At 44.5% G+C, this 18,020-nt stretch overlaps 1 protein-coding gene across 1 annotated transcript; it reads left to right on the plus strand.

Moving 5' to 3' along the window:
- The first annotated feature begins 279 nt into the window (after nucleotides 1–279).
- Nucleotides 280–10,392, plus strand: GFRA3 (GDNF family receptor alpha 3). Its single transcript, XM_062627726.1, has 8 exons — nucleotides 280–495; nucleotides 2,982–3,257; nucleotides 3,916–4,008; nucleotides 4,433–4,778; nucleotides 4,857–4,966; nucleotides 5,729–5,863; nucleotides 6,819–6,949; nucleotides 7,254–10,392. The coding sequence occupies exons 1-8, from the start codon at nucleotides 453–455 to the stop codon at nucleotides 7,386–7,388; spliced, it is 1,269 nt and encodes a 422-aa protein (XP_062483710.1). The 5' UTR covers nucleotides 280–452; the 3' UTR covers nucleotides 7,389–10,392.
- The last annotated feature ends 7,628 nt before the right edge of the window (nucleotides 10,393–18,020 follow it).

The following is an 18,020-nucleotide window of genomic DNA, read 5'->3' on the forward strand; positions in this document are numbered from 1 at the left end:
CCGCTGGAGACTTTATTTTACCCAGTGCACCCCGGCGGGTGCTTGCCCTGCGCAGGCCCAGCCTTGACCCCAGCGCGAGACGGGCCGTGAGTCCGCACACGAGCCGAGCAGCCCCTTCCAGCAGCTCCCCTTTGGAGCGCGCTCGCAGCTGCCTCCCCGGAGGCGCCTCCCGCGCTCTGCAGCGCAGCACCCCGCGATCCCCCGCCGCGGCTCCGACAGCAGCCGCCACCCCTGCTGGGGCCGGACCCCCCCGTAAGGTCCCGGGGCGGGCCGGGCTGCGGGGCGGCGCTCGCCGCCCGCTCCTCGACGGGGCGGGCCGGTGGGTGCCGTGCCGTGCCGTGCCGAGCCTAGCCGCGCGGGGCAGACGGCGGAGACCTGAGACGGGGCTGCACGCAGCATGTGAGCTGCGGCCCCAGCGCTCTGAGGGACCGACCGCCGACGCGGGCTCCAGCATGGGGTTCGCCCTGCTCCTGGGGCTGCTCCTCTCCCGAGCAGGTAACAGCGCCCGGAGCGTGGGGCGGCGGACGGGGCGGGCTTGGGAGGGCGGCGGGGCAGGGCGGCATGTCCCTCGTCCCGCTCCCGCCGGGGGGAGAGTGGGACCCGCGCCGCCGCCCCGAGGGACCATCCGCATCCCCTGCCCTCCGGGAAAGCGGCAGAGGGGTCCCGGGTCGGTGTCCTCCGGTGCTGGGCGGACCCACAGCGCGTCCCGCGGTCGCAGCTCTCGGCCGCTGCCCCAGCCTTGCTTCCTGGCCACCGGCTGCGACGGAGGGCGGCCGCCCTGCTGCCCCGGGGGCAGAATCGCCTTCCAGCCGAGAAAGGCGCGCCGCTACTTGTGACCCAGAACGCCGAGTGCCGTATGCGGCGGCGAGCGGAGCGCAGGGACGTGCCGGGGAGGGGGGGCTCGTCTTTGTGGCTGGCGTCGGAGACGGGCTCGGCTCCGTGCTGCCGAGCGGGGCAGCGGGAATTGACCCCCTGGGGGCAGGAGACGCACTCGGCGAGCGCCGGCTCTGGCTGCACCCCTCACACGGGCTCCGTCGAGGGCCTTTTTTGACCACCCACCCTCCTGATCCCCTCCCGAGTGCTGCAGGCCGGTAGTATTCTGAGGTGAGGCTCAGTCTGCAAAGACCAGAGCGAGGAACTCCTGCAGAGACGCAGCAGCTCGCTCTACTCTGCCGTTTATTACTGCCAAGTCACAAGAGCCAAGGATAGAAACGGTTCCTCTCCAGTTCATCTCCTGTGCAGTCTCCATGGCTGATGTGACTAGAAATGCAGAAATTACAGAACTGCTCTGAACCATTCCTAGACTCTGGCTATGAGATGTCAGTGCTTTACTCAAAAAAAGCTGCAGCTGCTGAGTATCACAGTGACTGCTCTAAAAATGGGCCATGGCACTGAGACCTCAGCAACACCTGCAGCCACATGAGCACAACAGATGTCCCTCAGTTTTCCATGTCTCAGTCCTAATGCTTCCTTGATAGGTTTCCCTTCTGTAATCATCCTTTTCCAATAGCGTGGTGCACCAGGGGCATGAAATTAATACACACATATATATATATATGGCAGGACATGGAGTGAAAAGGAAGAATAAAGGGATAGTATTATCTACCCATTTTTTCTACAGTATAAGTAATCATAATCTGTGAAGTTATTATTACCTTTAAGTTGTGTTAGGGCTTAAAACAATGCATAGCTATTAGATGATGTCTGTAGAAGAGTTTTGAATTTCTCTCTGATGAGAGATTTGCTTGTCAGGGAGCTTACAAAGTCACAGTCTCTATGTAACAGCCAGATGAAAAACAACATACAGTAAAAGTTGCTAGAAAAGCAAAGAAAGAAATTTGTACACCTAGAGAGTATTACAGGGCTGCAGGAGTAGGTTTGAGAAGCAGACTAGCACACAGTTGTGCCATTTATGGCTTAGAGCAAATGAACTGATGAAGCCAGCAAAAGTAAAGGAAGTGAGAGAACAAGTTAGATGGTGAAGGTGGTATACCAGGTACAGAGGCACACTAAGATTTTGTTCTAATCTGTAGTGAAGGCAGACTGAAGTAGCACTACTGACCAAGATAGTGACAGGTAATATTGTGTACCCAAAGAACATTAAAGGTAGATGTAAGGCTCAGCACAGTCCTTTCTTTAAAAGAGCCAAGCAATATTGTCATGCAGGGAAAGGAGGCATGCGTATGTGTGTGTCTATATATAATCAATGCCTGTGCTATGCAAATGTACATACACACAGATAGATAGAGTTCACAGTCAACCAAGAGATGAAAGACAGCAGACCAAGCCTGCATCCCAGCATTTTTTTCAGGGATTTCAGGGACTGGGTCCTGTGTACTTGAATTGATTGCACATCAGCACTGCTATATGAAGCTACTTGCATCTTATGTCAAGGAGTTATTCTAGTATGCAAAAAATACACATTCTTATTCCTAAGTTTCCAAGTTCAGTAAAGCAGTTGTTTCTACACCCTACAAATGGCTTTCTCAGTGCATCTCTTAATGACCAGTATATACTTCAGCAAGTGCAGCAGCACTGACTCACAGCACACAGCATGGTGTTACTATGTGTTTATTGCACTGCGGTTTTCATTACCCATAGATAGAAGAGCTTCTTCAGAGCAGGCCTCATCAACCCCAAGGTTTCCATGGGGATTTACTACTCCATAAAAAACAGAGCCATCCCTGATCATGGCCAAGTTGAAAGAGTTAAGGGTGATAAAAAAACATTTTATTAAACAAAATTATTTCTGCAACTTTTCTTTAACCTTTTGTTCCCTCTTTCATACATTAATATTCATCCTTCTGTTTCTAAATTGATACAGCTTTTGTTTCCTACTACTCCATATGAGAGACCCCAACCAGTTCTGCCTCTTGAGAGGAGTCCTCATTGAATAAAGGATGCCTACAGAACAGTGACAAGGTGCTTGTGTGGCATCCATGATGATTGTGATCCTAATAATCTTTTCCCTACTTGACCAGGAGACCTCCTGGCTCTGCCAAGGAGTGACTGCATAGCAGCAGAACAACTGTGCCTCTTGGATTCTACCTGCAATGGCACCTACAGGATCCTGGAAAACTGTGCCCTGGCTAAGACTCGCTTCCTTCCACTGGATCATGATAGCAGGGTCCAATGTCTGAATGCAGAGCTAGACCTCGGGAATAGCTCTTTGCTGCACTGCAAGTGTCACCGGCGCATGAAGAGAGAGGAGCACTGCTTGCGTGTTTTCTGGACCATTCATTCCAGCATGACAGATGGTGAGATGAAATAATAGAAATTTATAAGGTACTAGTGAGGCTCGTCCCTGCCCCCCATCTGGAAACAACTGCAAAAGGTGACTTCCCAACAGTGAAGCTCATTTTGGAGTCACCTCCCAGTGAAGAGAATTCACTACTGCTCTGTTTGATAAGCAGAGAAAACTGATCTGGGCTGGGCCTTCAAATACAACAGAGACCCCAAGAGACAAAGATAGCTACTCTGAGGCAGTTAGATTTGGTGCTGTGAGGGGAGAGTGCGATGAAAATCACCTCAAAGTGTGAGTCTGTCATAGCTTAAAACAACACGTTGTTATTACACACACTAACAGCATCCATGAGCATGCTGCTTCTCTCCAGCTTCAGTGGGATGCTTCTACTTGGCCTCTCACTACGACTGAGGCTGAAAAGGCCCAAATGACAACACAGACCAAATTCCAGCCAGAGGAAATAATGATGACAAAATGTAACACTGTTTTTACATGGCTTCTCCAGCAGAACCATTTTTGGCATTTGGCTTTGAGCAAAACAGAGCATCTCTGAACTCCAGCCTGAGAAAACAGCCAGGCACAAATAAGAAAAAAATTAAGGAGGGAAAAAAAAGAAAGAAAAAAAACCAAACCATGTTTCCACTGCATAAAATATCTTGTATCTTGCCCAGGTTATTTCAATTTGGAGACCTCTCCCTATGAGAATCCAGCAAATGAAGAACACTGGAAGACAGACTATAATAAACTGGCAGCTCTGTTATCAGGTAAGGATTGTAATGGTTACGTGATATAATGCTGTCATTTCCTATCTTTTCAGGGGCTGAAAATTATTAAGAACAATTTGGGGTAATGGCCTCTTTAATCAGATGAATGCCTGCTCTGGATACTTGCCTAAATTCATCCCCCCTAACAAGTATAAATATAGCCACAGATCAAGGTCCATGAAACAGGGAATAACTCACAATGATGCACTCACTGAAACAAACACCCTAACATGAACCAACAAAAAATATGATTTTGTAACTAGTACAACTGCAACATCACACTGCAGGCACACAGCAGGACTAATGTGCTTTGTTCTTTTTGATATTCCCAATCTGACCATCAAGTAAGGGCTACTCCTATTTCCAGACAGAATCTCTTCTGGAGACTTCCTTCATTGTTTCTGGATTTCTTTTGGTTTTCTAGGCTCACAGTTAGCAAGAGATGCAACAAATCCATGCGTAAAAGCAACTCATGTCTGTAATCTGAGCAAGAAGTGTGTTCGTCTGCGCACAGAATATGCTTCTATCTGCACTAAAGGAGCAGGAAATGAGGACGTGTGTGACCGTCGAAAATGCCACAGAGGGCTGAGGAATTTCTTTGAGAAAGTCCCTGAGGATTTCACCAAAAGGATCCTATTCTGTCCATGTCAAGATGAGCTTTGTGGAGAACGACGCCGGAAAACTATTGTTCCAAATTGTTCCTTCCAGTATAGCACCAAACCCAATTGCCTCTGGCTTCTGGACTCCTGCTTAGAAGACCATATCTGCAAGTAGGTCCAGCAGCAGCGGACATTAGCCAAGAGAATAGAACAGCATAGACACTGACAGTCTCATTTTCCTTCCTACAGATCCCGACTGGCTGACTTCCAACAAAATTGTCAACCTGCAGACACATCTCCAGATGGTTGCTCTCAGCACAGCCATGCTGCATGCCTGCAGGCTTACATGGGGATGATTGGTAAGTGACAGCCACAGGAGCACACAGGGTGGGTGCCTGTAGGACACAAACTTGCAGGCACACTGATGCTGCTCAGTATACCAGTGAATAATTGATGCTGGTGCTCCCTCTTGCTTCTGAGGTAAATGCAGCCCAAAAAGAGCTCTCTTCTCAGAGCCAGACAGAACATGGCACTACCAGCTGTTAGGAGGAAGGTCATCTTTGCTTTTAGGCATTCACTGCCAACCTGCTAATACTTTTTCATTGTCTCAAAAGAGGAACTGTAAAGAGCAACAGTATCTCAGGAGCTTTAAACTATACCTTCTGGTCTTTGCTGGTTTTGTGCCAAATGAACTCTGGCTGAATGGCACCCCACAAGCATGCAGCATTTCTGTGGCAAAAGGCATTTGGCCTCACAGTGTTACCAGCTACACAAGAAACAAGAGCACCTTTTGCTGCCATATGCCAGTTCTGCAGCCGAGACCCTGCAGCTTTGCATCCTACCTGATGCTTGCACCAGCTTCAGCTATCAGCACACCTCACCATCAGATTGCCTGAGCCAGGGGTAGCAATCTCCACACTTTATCACAGCCCAGCAGACTTCATGTAGATTGACCGGGCCTGGGTCACCTCGCGGGGCACCCTGGCATCTCCTGAGTAGTGTGTATCGCAGTGGAAGGCTTCTGCCTTCAGGGCAGCATTCCCTTTATTACAGTGGGACTCATGATTCTTCTTTCATCTGGTAAGTAAATCCTCATTCTGGTTTCTGGCACTCTGGGACAGGCACACCCATGACACCCAACTATGTCAGCAACTCCAGTGCGGAGGTATCCCTGTGGTGCACATGTGAGAGCAGCGGCAACAAGAAGGAGAAGTGTGACCAGATACTTGGCATGTTTGAGAACAACAAATGCCTTGGTAAGCATCAATCATATCCCAGAATGAGAGAGACTGCTCAGCACAGGGAAATTCAAATCCTGTTGATTTCAAGATCCTATGTTGCACTGTTCTTGGGTATAGTTCTGTCTTCTTCTGCAGCGTCTCCATGATCCCTTACCCAACCTATGGGACCAGCCTGGATCTCCTCTCAGAAGTGCTTCTGTATCTTTTGGCGACCCTTCTGTTTGTCTCAAACACCATGAGGGTATTTCCAAGCAGCATTCAAATGATAGGGTTGCAAAAAAAAGAAAATCACAAGGGGAGGTCAGACATGCTGTATCCATAGGTTGCTGAGTAACCACATGAGTGCACCAGGATTCTGCAGTTTGGCTTCCTTTTGTTTTGTCCCCCTTCCTTGGCCCTCACTTGGTCAGGATAAGTTGCTCTTAACACAGCCCCTGTTACTAGATTCAGCAGCACAACAGTTACAAAAATCCTGTTACATTCAACTATGTACTCCTAAGTCTGTTCTCTCCCTAGCATTTTAGCAACAGACTGTAATAAAAGTTAAATATTTTATGTTTGTAAAAGCTCCCAAAGGATATCAGAGAAACCAGCATCATTACATAAATGATTAATATTTAAATCTACCTCCGTTTTATAGAAAAGCCTTACACCCAGCACTATAGATACACCTACAACCTAAACATCCCATCTCAGTTACTACATGCATGTGCCTTACCAGACACTCAGGAAAGTCCCAGATGGACCCAAAGGTCCTTAAGTACAGTGCAAATTGGCTTGGCAGTTGGCTCAGCCTCACAAGTAAGCCCACAAACTAACAGGCCCTTCACTAAACAGAGAATACGTATTTTGCGAGTTGAAGCCACAGAGCCTGTCTGAAAGCTAACAGCTTCCCTAGACTTCTGCTCACTAGACTCCAAGATGTGCAGAGAAAAGCACATTAAGACTCTTGCTTTACTTCTGTTTGCAGAAAATGCGATTTGGTCTCAAATGCACCTGAAACAGACAGCTCTAGAAAGACAGGAAGACTTCTTTTATTCATCTTCCCTAAGCTTCCAACGAGACAGTGCCAGCACATCTCTTGCTTCAGAAATGTCCCAGGTATGCATTGCTTTGTTGCCTTCTCACAAAGCAGCGAGACAAATAGCCTTGAGACAGTAGTTGAGAAGCCTTGGATCTGGAAAGGTGTGATTTTGGACACCAAAGTGAGGAATGTCACATGTATACAGAACCCTTGGACCCTGGGCTGTTTCCCCCACAGACTAGTAGAAGCAGGAGGCCGTGCTGCCTGGCTACAGGAGTTTCCTATGGTCTCTCATCAGTGCTCAGAACTGGAAGCTCTGCAGCCAGACATTTGAGCATAAATGTGTCTAACTGGGATTCATTCCTCCTTTTCATTTCCCAGGTGGCTGAAGGGAAGACACAGCGAGACATCTCCAAACACAGCAGTATGCCTATGGCCTCCTCAGTATATTCTGGAGCTGCTGTTTCTTGGCCATCCCTGGCTCTGTTCCTGCCCCTGTGGCTGAGCCCACATTAACCTGGCAGAAATGGCATCTTTTCTTCCCATATTACTAATTTTATTTCATATCCCAGCACCTCCCACTATGGATTTATCTTGGAAAACAGAAAGCTTACAGAAAAGAGGAGTGGAAAAGCCTTAACCCAGAACGGCAGTCACTGAAAACTTCCCCCCCCTTCGCACCCCATTTTCCCCCACCAGTTTGTACTGAACTCTGCAGATCTGGTGCCCACCATTGCTTCTGCCATGTTAGCATTTTGAGTAACAGTCAGGCTAATGCTTTAAAACGAAGGTCTGAGTTCTGACAGAACTTCTGCAGCACTAGATTCTGACTGCAGGGAGGGACCCAACACCATGCACCCTACTGCTCCATGTTCTGGAGCTCTTCCTCAGGCATACAATCACAGGCTGGTTTGGGTGGGAAGGGACCTTAAAGCTCATCCAGTTCCAACCCCCTGCCACAGGCAGGGACACCTTCCACTAGAGCAGCTTGCTCCAAGCCCCTGTGTCCAACCCGGCCTTGAGCACTGCCAGGGATGGGGCAGCCACAGCTTCTCTGGGCACCCTGTGCCAGCGCCTCAGCACCCTCATAGTAAATTTTTTTTCCGTATATCTAATCTAAACCTACCCTGTTTCAGGTTAAAAGAGTGCAGTACAGTGTTCCTGTTTCTCCAGGCCTTGCTAAATAGTCTCTCTTATGATCCTTCTTTATATATATCGAAAGGTCCCAGTAAGGTCTCCCCAGAGCCTTCTCTCTCCAGGTCAAACCATGCCAGCTGTCTCAGCCTTTCTTGGCAGGAGAGGTGCTCCAGCCCTCATAATTTCTGTGGCTCTGCTCTAAACCTTCTTAAACAGGTCCATGTCCTGTCACTTGGCCTTGCTGAAATTCAGGAGGTTCACATGGGCCGACTCCTCAAGCCTGTCAAGGCATGGAGTTCAGCACATCATCCTAAAGGCCAGAAAGAAGTCCATGCTCCAGGGTGGGCAGCAAGTAAAGCTCAATAAACATAAAGTCTCTGGTAAACACCAGTTCTAGATTATGTTCAGTTCCCTTTTCAGATTCATTTCAAGTACGAAAAATACCATTCCAGATCAAGGACACTACATTTTTATATTCTTGCTCCTTTGCGGGTTGCCCCTTGCAACATGTATATATATACATATATATAATCATCACAGCTAGCAACAGACTTGGATTTTGTGGGTTAGAATGGATTTCTATGCTCAACCCCAGTAAATTTAGTCTTATCTAGCAAAGGATGACCTTGCCTGGCCTCAGGACAAACCTTAGTAACACTTAGAGAATGCATATAGCTCACTGACCACAAAATCCCTGGGATATTCAAGCTGCGAAAATCTCTGGGAGCTGTAACTACCTTGTACGTCTCCACATATTCCAGTTATCACTGTCCCCTGCCACACTGCCTGCCCAATCTCTGCCAAACTCTATTTCATGGCCTGTTTTTTTCTGAGTGTAAATGCGTGCACTGTGTAACTGCTGTTTTGTACTGCAATTGCCTGTTAAAATGTGGTGTTAAGTGAATATTGATTTTTGAGCATAGGTTAATAGTCCACAATCAATTGTGTTCAAGAGGTGCCTCATCAGCCAGCCTAGGCTTTCAGGATAGCAGAAACTCATCTCAAAGCAGCTCCTCCATGCACACAATAGTGCCCCTTGCTTGTTCTATGAGACAAAACAGATCTGAACAGTATTACCCACAGCCAGACAATATTACAATCTTGAATATATTCAGAACATGGGCATGTTTATTTTTACCCTGTGGTTTATCTGTTGCCAGGAAAGCATCAGCTAGATAATATGCTGTGGCTTCCAGTCACTGTCAGACACCTTCTTATTACAGAATCTCATGTTGTCTCACGTCTACTGCAGTATGGCTGTTTGGATCAAGAGACAGCACTGTGTCCATGTGTTTGCTAACAGTCTTTAATGGGAAGAGTCCACATTACCATATTCTAGTATCTACGTTAGACCATCCTCCATATGGCTGGGCTAGAAACAAGTCACAATTGTTGACTAGAGTAATGCTGTCTGTCATCTCCAGAATTCAGTGGAGAGTTACAGGGAAGAAAAAAATGTTCTTTGCAATACTCGTATCAGTGAGGTTATTTGTTAGAATACTTGAGTAGACTTCCCTGAGCCATCAGGGCTCAGTGTATTGCATTCGTCTTCCACTAATCTGCACTGTGATCTTTCCTCTTGCCCACATCCATGTTCTAGGACAGGCTGATATGGAAAAAGGTGTCGGCATTTTGTTGTTCATATTCAGGACATGATGCACCTTTAAGCCCTTACCCCTAAATTACTGATTGCAGTTGCAGCCTCCTGTCATGTCCTGGATTACATAGGAAAATGCTTGACACTCAGACAAATCCCACTACAGACTGAAAGGAAAGCAAAACATGTCAATCTGGGGTTTTCTTGAGGTGTCCTATGTTCCCTTCGCATGTACATGTGTACCTCTATACACACAGCCGCCTCTCAGGCTTGTTCATCAGTAACTGCAAACAAAATTCATCTCTGAATATTCACAGGTACTCACACTGCTATAAGTACAAACACATTTTCACTTAGACTTTTGTAACACCTGTTCTCCAAATATCAGTTATTCAACCCAGGACAACAGCATACATGCATGCACAAGTATAACTACTGCAAGAAAGGTCCACCAGTATCAGTTCAGTTCTCTTAGCACTGCCGATGTCCAACGACTGCCAGTTACCTAAATCCTTTCAGAACAATTCTTACTAAATATATTCCAGGGGAATTTACAAACCCTCCTCAGCTTCTAGTCCCCAGAAACTGAAATACAACATCCTGTGAGTACCCTTGCTCCAAACGCAAAAAATAATTTAATAAAAATTCTCTATCCTGACAGACTTAACCTTGAGCTCTCAGCAAGCACGTAAAAGGAGGGAACCTTCTCGTTGTAAGGTAGATTATTTTTAAAAGTGTGAAACAATGCCAAATCTGACTAATAAATTTTATCCTGCAACTCTAGAAGTCTCCTGCTTCCTTTGCGTTTGATAGAAGCTATGTTCCTTGTCTCCACCGCTGGAGGCATTATGGGAAAGAAATTTAAAGAACAGAGTTAGACAGAATCCCTTACAAAACAATCTTAACTTTTACAGACATCACTCACTGTCACAAACTTCAGATGTGGCTTCTATAACTGACATAGCTTTAGATCCCTTAACGTGGTCTAATGCAGCATTCATAATTTTTGCCTGAGGTCATCAGCAAGGTTATGCCAGAGATAAGCCTTGAATTTGGAAGTCCAAAATGATTGTATCCTTGCCCCATCAAAAACATTCCCACTGCCTCCAACAAATACATATGTGTCAGTAAGAATCAACTGACTGCAGTTTTCCTTTTAAAAGGGGGCACAATATGTACCACAGATGAGGAAAGGCTAAGCTTTACTTCAAACAGTAATTCCTGGCTACAGATCACTGGTGTGCCTCTTAAAATCTGAAGGTAACTTCAAGCTGACAAGACAACACTACAGGTTCAGCACCTATAAACAAAAGTATCTTTCTCAATACATCCTAAAAATCACTCTATTTGCTAAAATGGTAGCAATTTTACACAAGAACAAGAAAGAACACTTTCAAAGTAACTTGAGGTGTCCATGAACCAGACAAAGCTTTTGGGGCAACAGTAGAGAAGCAGGAAGCCAACCAGCACCATGGACTCAACAGGACCATTCAATACTGCTACAGAATCAAAACCAGCCACTATTCTGCAGTTGCTTCCTCCACCGAAACAGATACTGGTAAATACAATCAGAAGCTCATCACTTCTACCTCAGGGATTTTGTGGCTGAACCTTTTCTCAGATGAGGGAGGGTGGACTTGGTTTAGGCCCTAATGGAAGCTCTTCTTAGAGGTGATTAGCTGTCCTCCAGGAAGTGACTTGGTGTCTGGGTTTCTTGCAAACCCTAGGGTTAGCAGAGGTCAGGGAAGGCAGCACTTTCTCAAGTGCCTTCATGAAAACAGGCCCACAAACTTTCCATTTACAGCTGATCAGCTCCATTATCCCCAGGCTATGAGGAGATGATCAGCAATTGTTAAGTGCTTGAATCAGACTAATAGCTCATTGCTAATTCCCCCAGTAATGGGAATCTAAATTCCTGGTAAACAAACTGACTGCTTTTCACACACAGGGATGAATGCCAAAAGCCTAATATTAGACCTCTGGAGCTAAAGCTTTTAGAGCAATCCTGTCCACTCAAAGATGTTTAATGACATTATATTATGTACTAAATAATTAGAAAATGAAGGCCCACTTGGAATCAATGGGTGACTGTCTAATTAAGATGAAAAAGGGGCTCTACACTGTTTTAAACAAGTTTATACTAAAACGGTGTAACTGATAAATGGCACTGATAACTGTGTCTTTATCTTTGTGCAGAACAAGGCAGCCATTAAGCTAGCAAAAAATAATTGTGTGATTTTTTGCTCATCTTTCCTCTTATTGGTCCTACCTGTTTTCCTGTAAGGCATGAGGTCCAGCTCTTCCTCCCCTCTACCCATCAGACGACAAAACTGATTAGGCAACATTTGAATAGTTTATCCTGATGCAGAGAAAATCATCTTTGCCTCTGTATTATTGCACGTCCAGAATCACAGAGTTCACACCACTAGATGCTTGAAGAGCTAGGAAATGTAGACTGGAGCCTCTAGAAGCACTTTGCAAGAAGAACTGCTGGTAAGCTCAAGAACACAGGAGAGCTACAGCTACCTGTGTGCATAGAGAAAAAGACTGAGAAATGTTTTATTGATCATCTGACTGAAATGAAATTAATAAATTAGTCTTTCACTGAATTGTATTTCAGCAACCTCTGATCAAAATAGAGAGCAACATTTAGAAAAGCACTATACAGAAATAGAGCAACTGGAAATCTCTGCATCTAACAATGTTATTCCCCTTTCATTACAACATGCATATATACACTTTGTTGCATATATCACCCCTTTGAAGACAGCACAAGAATAAAACAGTTGCATGAGACTTCAGTTTTCCTTCTCCTGTCACAACCACCCAGGATTCCACGTTCACATCCAAAACTAAATTAAAGATTTTGATCTTTGTATTCCTGTTTTTCTCCTTCCAGTATACTCTTCAAGTAAGGAAAACAGAAGTGTTTTCTTGTTACAATGCTTCATGTTCTAAACTGTGGCCATCCCTATTTCAAACTTTTTGTTGTTTGGTCAGGGAGGAATATTACATGGAAGCATCTGCATTGCAACACATACAGAGAAGCAAAATTAAAATGTTGGTTTACAGTGACATATCCAGCAGAAAAAAGATGCAAGCGGATTTATAATGCTGGAACTGCTGCTGCAGATAAATTCCCCTGGCATTCACAAATGACCATTTAAACTCCACTGTAATAAAACCATTTATTCCATTATTGGGAGACACATAAATCTTAACGCATTTGCTCTCAGGAAAAAACCCAAGTATTATGTGACAGATTTTATGGATGAATTTGTGACTGCAATAAGAGGATACTGGACATGGTGACACAGGAGGTTTCCTGCAGTTTCAGTCCCTAAACAGAGAACATGGAAACTTCTCAAAAGTGTTTTCATAGAATCACAGAATGGTTTGGTTTGAAAAGGACCTTAAGATCATCTGGTTCCACACCCCTTGCCATGGGCAGGGACACGTTACACTAAACCATGTCATCCAAGGCCCTGTCCAACCTGGCCTTGAACCCTGCCAAGGATAACACATTTACTACTTCTTTGGGCAACCTGTTTCAGTACCTCACCACCCTCACAGCTTTGCTCTTCTATTATCAAGCATTCCAATGGACTCCAGAAAAGGTGATTCCCTCTGGGTTTCTTTTAACATCTAGCATTCAACAGTTATAAGCAGAACATAATAAAATGTGCAAGAAAAGGACACTATTAAAACCAGCCATGCCAATTTAAAATACTGCATGAGAGATTTCACCATGGACTCTTGAAAAAAAATGCCTAGGAAGAACTGTGAGGTATTGGTTATAATTTGGTGCCTCCTTTTACCTAGGACTGCAGGAAAATGGCACATAAGTCAGAATAATGTCAAACATATTCTTCATTCTTCAAATGTTTCCCACATGACATCTTTGTCTCTAAATTGGATGGGCATGAGTTTGATGAATGGACCACTTGGTGGATAAAGAATTGGCTGGATGGCCACATGCAAAGAGCTGCGGTCAATGGCTCAGTGTCCAGCTGGAGACGAGTGGTGTCCCTCAGGGATTGGTGTTGGGACCGGTCTTGTTCAACATCTTTGTTGGTGACATGGACAGTGGGATCGATGCACCCTCATCAAGTTTGCTGATGACACCAAGCTGCGTGGTTCTGTTGATATGCTGGAGGGAAGGGATGGGATCCAGAGGGATCTGGACACGCTGGAGAGGTGGCCAATGGCAGCTTCTTGAAGCTCAACAATGTGAAGTGCAAGGTCCTACACCTGGGTTGGAGCAATCCCAGGCAGACCTACAGGTTAGGCAGAGAAGAGATTCAGAGCAGCCCTGTGGAGAAGGACTTGGGAGTGCTGGTAGATGAGAAACTGAACATGAGCCAGCTTCAGTGTGTGCTCACAGCCCAGAAACCATCCATGTGCGGGGCTGCATCAAAAGGAACATAATCAGCAGGTTGAAGGAGCTGATCCTGCCCCTCTACTCTGCTTTTGTGGGACCCCACTCGGAGCACTGTCTGCAGTTCTGGTGTCCCCAACATAAGAAGGACATGGAGCTGTTGAAGCAAGTCCAGAGGAGGCCACGAGGATGATTAGGGCCTGGAGCACCTCCCACAGTGCTGAGAAAATTGGGGCTGTTCAGCCTGGAGAAGAGAAGCTGCATGGAGACCTCAGAGAAGCTTCCAGTGTCTGAAGGAGGCCTACAAGGATGCTGGATAAGGACTCTTCATCAGGGACTGTAGTGATAGGACAAGAGGTGATGGGTTCAAACTAAAACAGGGGAAGTTCAGGTTAGATATAAGGAAGAAGTTCTTCACTGTGAGGGTGGTGAGGTGCTGACAGAGGTTGCCCAAAGAAGTAGTAAATGCTCCATCCCTGGCAGTGCTTATGGCCAGGTTGGACAGAGGGTTGGGTGACACAGTCTAGGATGAGGTGTCCCTGCCCATGGCAGGGGGTTGGAACTGCATGATCTTAAGGTCCTTTCCATCCCAAACCACTGTAATTTTATGATTCTATGATTCATAATGGGGCATGTTAATATTCCAGGTCATGCACACTGGATAATTCTGTTCTTTCTGCACCCATTACTTCTGTAATCTCTAATGCGCTTGCAGATTCATATATAGAACTCACTCGAGAAATATTTTAATAAAGTGTGAGCAAAGTGCCACTGTGCTCTATCTCTCTCGCCTCCCTTTTGCCTTTTTCCCCACCAGTCTAGCACTTAAATTATTTTTCCTTCTACTTAAGTTTGCCCATTAGATACTGTCATTACTAATTACTGAACCCCACTGCAAGGAATTGAAATGTCTTTACTGTCTACACACAATTGTTCTGCAGCTTTCCAAACCAGCAGCCTTTTTCCTCCCCTCTCCCTACAGAATTTTTTGATTAACTGAAGTCAATTTTGCTAAGTGCTAGTGGCTCTCAGAAGCTTGTTGTGTCAGTTATCCCAAGAGCTCCATTATGTTTTCAGGGCTATAAAATAGGAATTGCTCAGTCCTTTTGTAGAAATGTGAGATTAGCAGCTAATTCTTACAGCCTCAGGCTCTTTGGATTTCACTCCCATAATTCCAAATCAGAGCATGTGCATCTTTTACAACAGTTCAAGTAGAAACTAGTCGAGAGATAGTCCATATTTTTTCTCAATTACAATCCAGCCTTGTCAAAATTTATTAAATTAAACTAAACAGTCCAGGTCCTCAAACACACTATACAACTGATTGCCAGTCTACCTCCAACTCGGAGCTGCAGTGGTATCACATCAGAAGCACACTTCTAGTACACTAAACACTTAATTCTTAATATGCAAACACAAACCAAAGTGCAAATGGAACTAACATGGACCTGCAAATCACAGTACAAAGGCACATTTTATATATATTTTCAACACAGAAAGGCCCTTTGGCAGAGAGACATCATGACTTGTCATGAAGGAATTTACTAAAAAAGTTGGGAGTAAAATCCCACCCTTTTTATTTATACCATATAGGACATAAATTCCCCCTACAGGGCTGAAATGCTCTGTAGCATAACACAGATTAGAGTCAGAAATTCTTTTTTATCATTATATGACTATAATAACATGGGAAACAACTTGCTCCTTAAGTAAAGAAACTACTGAAACCTGTTTTCACAGATCTGTTGTCCTCTTTGAAGTAACAGCATACATATATACTGGTGGGGATGGGGGGGTTGTATGTACACACACTCACCCCAATAAGCTTCTATTCCTAACAATATCCCCGTCAAGCAAGAAATGGAAAATGCTGTAAACCCACTCAGACCTATTTTGCACAGACTGAGCTAATCTGGACAAAATGTAACATACAAGGAGGACACATTTCATAACACAAACAAGTGGACAGCTTCAAGCAGGGAGCTCTTGTTCAGCCTAATGCAGATGTCAGTTAATTAGAGAAGAAGGTTGTATCATTAGCATCCAAATCGATATAAAAGGAATTAAGAGCTGGCCAGGGAGGTCCCCTGCTCTGCAGCACAGCACCCGGGGCTCTGTTCAGCTACAATTCAATACACATTAGCAGACAATCAGTGTAGTCTTGTATGGGGATGTCTTCTTGAAATACTTTAATTGGACTCTCTAGTGTTATCAGTGCTAAACAAGATGTCAGATTAATGCAGAAGCCTGCCCAAATGGGACTGGCAGCCCACAGTCTGGAGAAGCCACATTTAGTTCTATTAAAACTTCACTGGTTTTCCAACATGTATTAATAGTACTATTTTCACAGTTATCTTAAGAAAGAGTGACTGAAAATCATCTTTCTTTACATACAGATGCTCCATCCTGTAAAACTCAGCTGCCTCCATACCAGCAACAGCAGATCCACCCCTTTTTGCAGCTTCAGTCCTAGGCTTCATTAATCACAAACCTACCAGTCACACTACAGCTACACTTTCACTCTGAATTTATAACCTCTATAGATAATACAAATTGACATTAAAATCAGGAAGGGTAAAACATTCAACTGACAACTCCTGTAACTGGTATGAAACTTGACATGGCAATATTATATGTAGCAGCATAAACTTTTCATGACAAAAATTTAAACTACTTTCCATCCTGTGTATTCCCTATGTAAAACTGCAATACTGTCTTATCACCTAACCAGGAAGTTATTTTTACTTATACTGAATTTCACCTTTGTTTTAAAGGAAGCATACAGCATCTACATTACAAATTTCCTGCTCAACAGAGTGGATGCTACAAACCAAAGCTGAACGTTTTATCTAACGAGATAAGAAACAAGTAGATCTATAAGAGAACAGTACAAAGAAAAATAAGGACCATGTTCATGTTACACAGATGTGTAGAACCTAGGGCTTTGACATTTCACACAGAAGAGAAGCAAACATTAGCTATATCTACAATGACACAGAATATTTAAATACTTTCTGACAGAAATTTAAATTCCATAACTGATGAGGAACAGGCAGTACTGCAGCTAGTACTGACTGACACTACAGTCTAACATCAGAGATTACAGCAGCCACAACATGCCAAGGAAAACTAATGTCTGTAAGGCGGAAACTGGCAGTAACATGGAACTTACATTAATCCTGTTTAGATGAGTAAGCATGACAGCATGCAACACTATAGCAGACTGAGAAACACATTATCAGAGATATTACAGAATACAAAAATCAGAAACAAAAATGAACTTGGGAATTTTAACTACACATGAGAAACAGTAAGTGCATTCAAAACAGAAGTGCCCAGTGTCCTGGTCAACTTCTGGTCATCACAGAAGCAGAGATCCCTTCAGAAAGCAATGAGTCCTGATGGTGCCCCTTTCACTATAGAGAGTGAAACAGTTTTCACAGTGTGGCTTCTACAACCCAATTCTAAAAGTTCTGGAAGAGACAAAGACATGACCACAGTTCTGGTGTCCTACCTCCCTTCTGTTCATGACAGGACACAACAGGAAGACAGTTCAGAGTACAATGCTTTTTTTCCATGATTTGGATACTGCAGGTCTTGTTACAAAAGATTCCACTAGGGCAGCCCATCTACACACTACCATTTTGTCAAAAGAAGTGATAAAAAACCGTCTCCAGCTCTAAATGCTCTAAGCAATAATCTGCTCCCTCCGAATGAAATTCTTCCAACCAGATCAGTTCCTTTGCTCCATTTTGTGCACCTTGAAAAGCTCAAGTGTTACAAAGAAAATGGATTCTTGACAGCACACAGTCCTGCAAAGGACTTAAGGATAAGTGAACATGACAAATGACTTGAACATGATGTCTTTTCTCCAAATACTGCATGTCACAGTATTGAGAAGACAGCCTGAGTTAATGAAAAATCTTCATATCCCCCCTTCAGAACACCCTCATTCTAAGACTCTCTAAACCTTAATGCTTTAATTAACCTTTTATTGTTTAAAGGTTATTTCAATACTTATATTCTTAGAATACAG

Source organism: Pezoporus occidentalis, unplaced genomic scaffold (assembly GCF_034315485.1).
Source record: "Pezoporus occidentalis ecotype Australia unplaced genomic scaffold, CSIRO_AGI_Poc_V1 ctg305, whole genome shotgun sequence".
In the NCBI taxonomy this organism is placed as follows: Eukaryota; Metazoa; Chordata; class Aves; order Psittaciformes; family Psittacidae; genus Pezoporus; species Pezoporus occidentalis.

Coding starts and splice junctions, on each gene's coding strand:
- GFRA3 (XM_062627726.1), top strand. CDS start 453: ATGGGGTTCGCCCTGCTCCTGGGGCTGCTCCTCTCCCGAGCAG. Junction 496..2,981: donor GCTGCTCCTCTCCCGAGCAG/GTAACAGCGCCC, acceptor CTACTTGACCAG/GAGACCTCCTGGCTCTGCCA. Junction 6,950..7,253: donor TTGCTTCAGAAATGTCCCAG/GTATGCATTGCT, acceptor TTCATTTCCCAG/GTGGCTGAAGGGAAGACACA.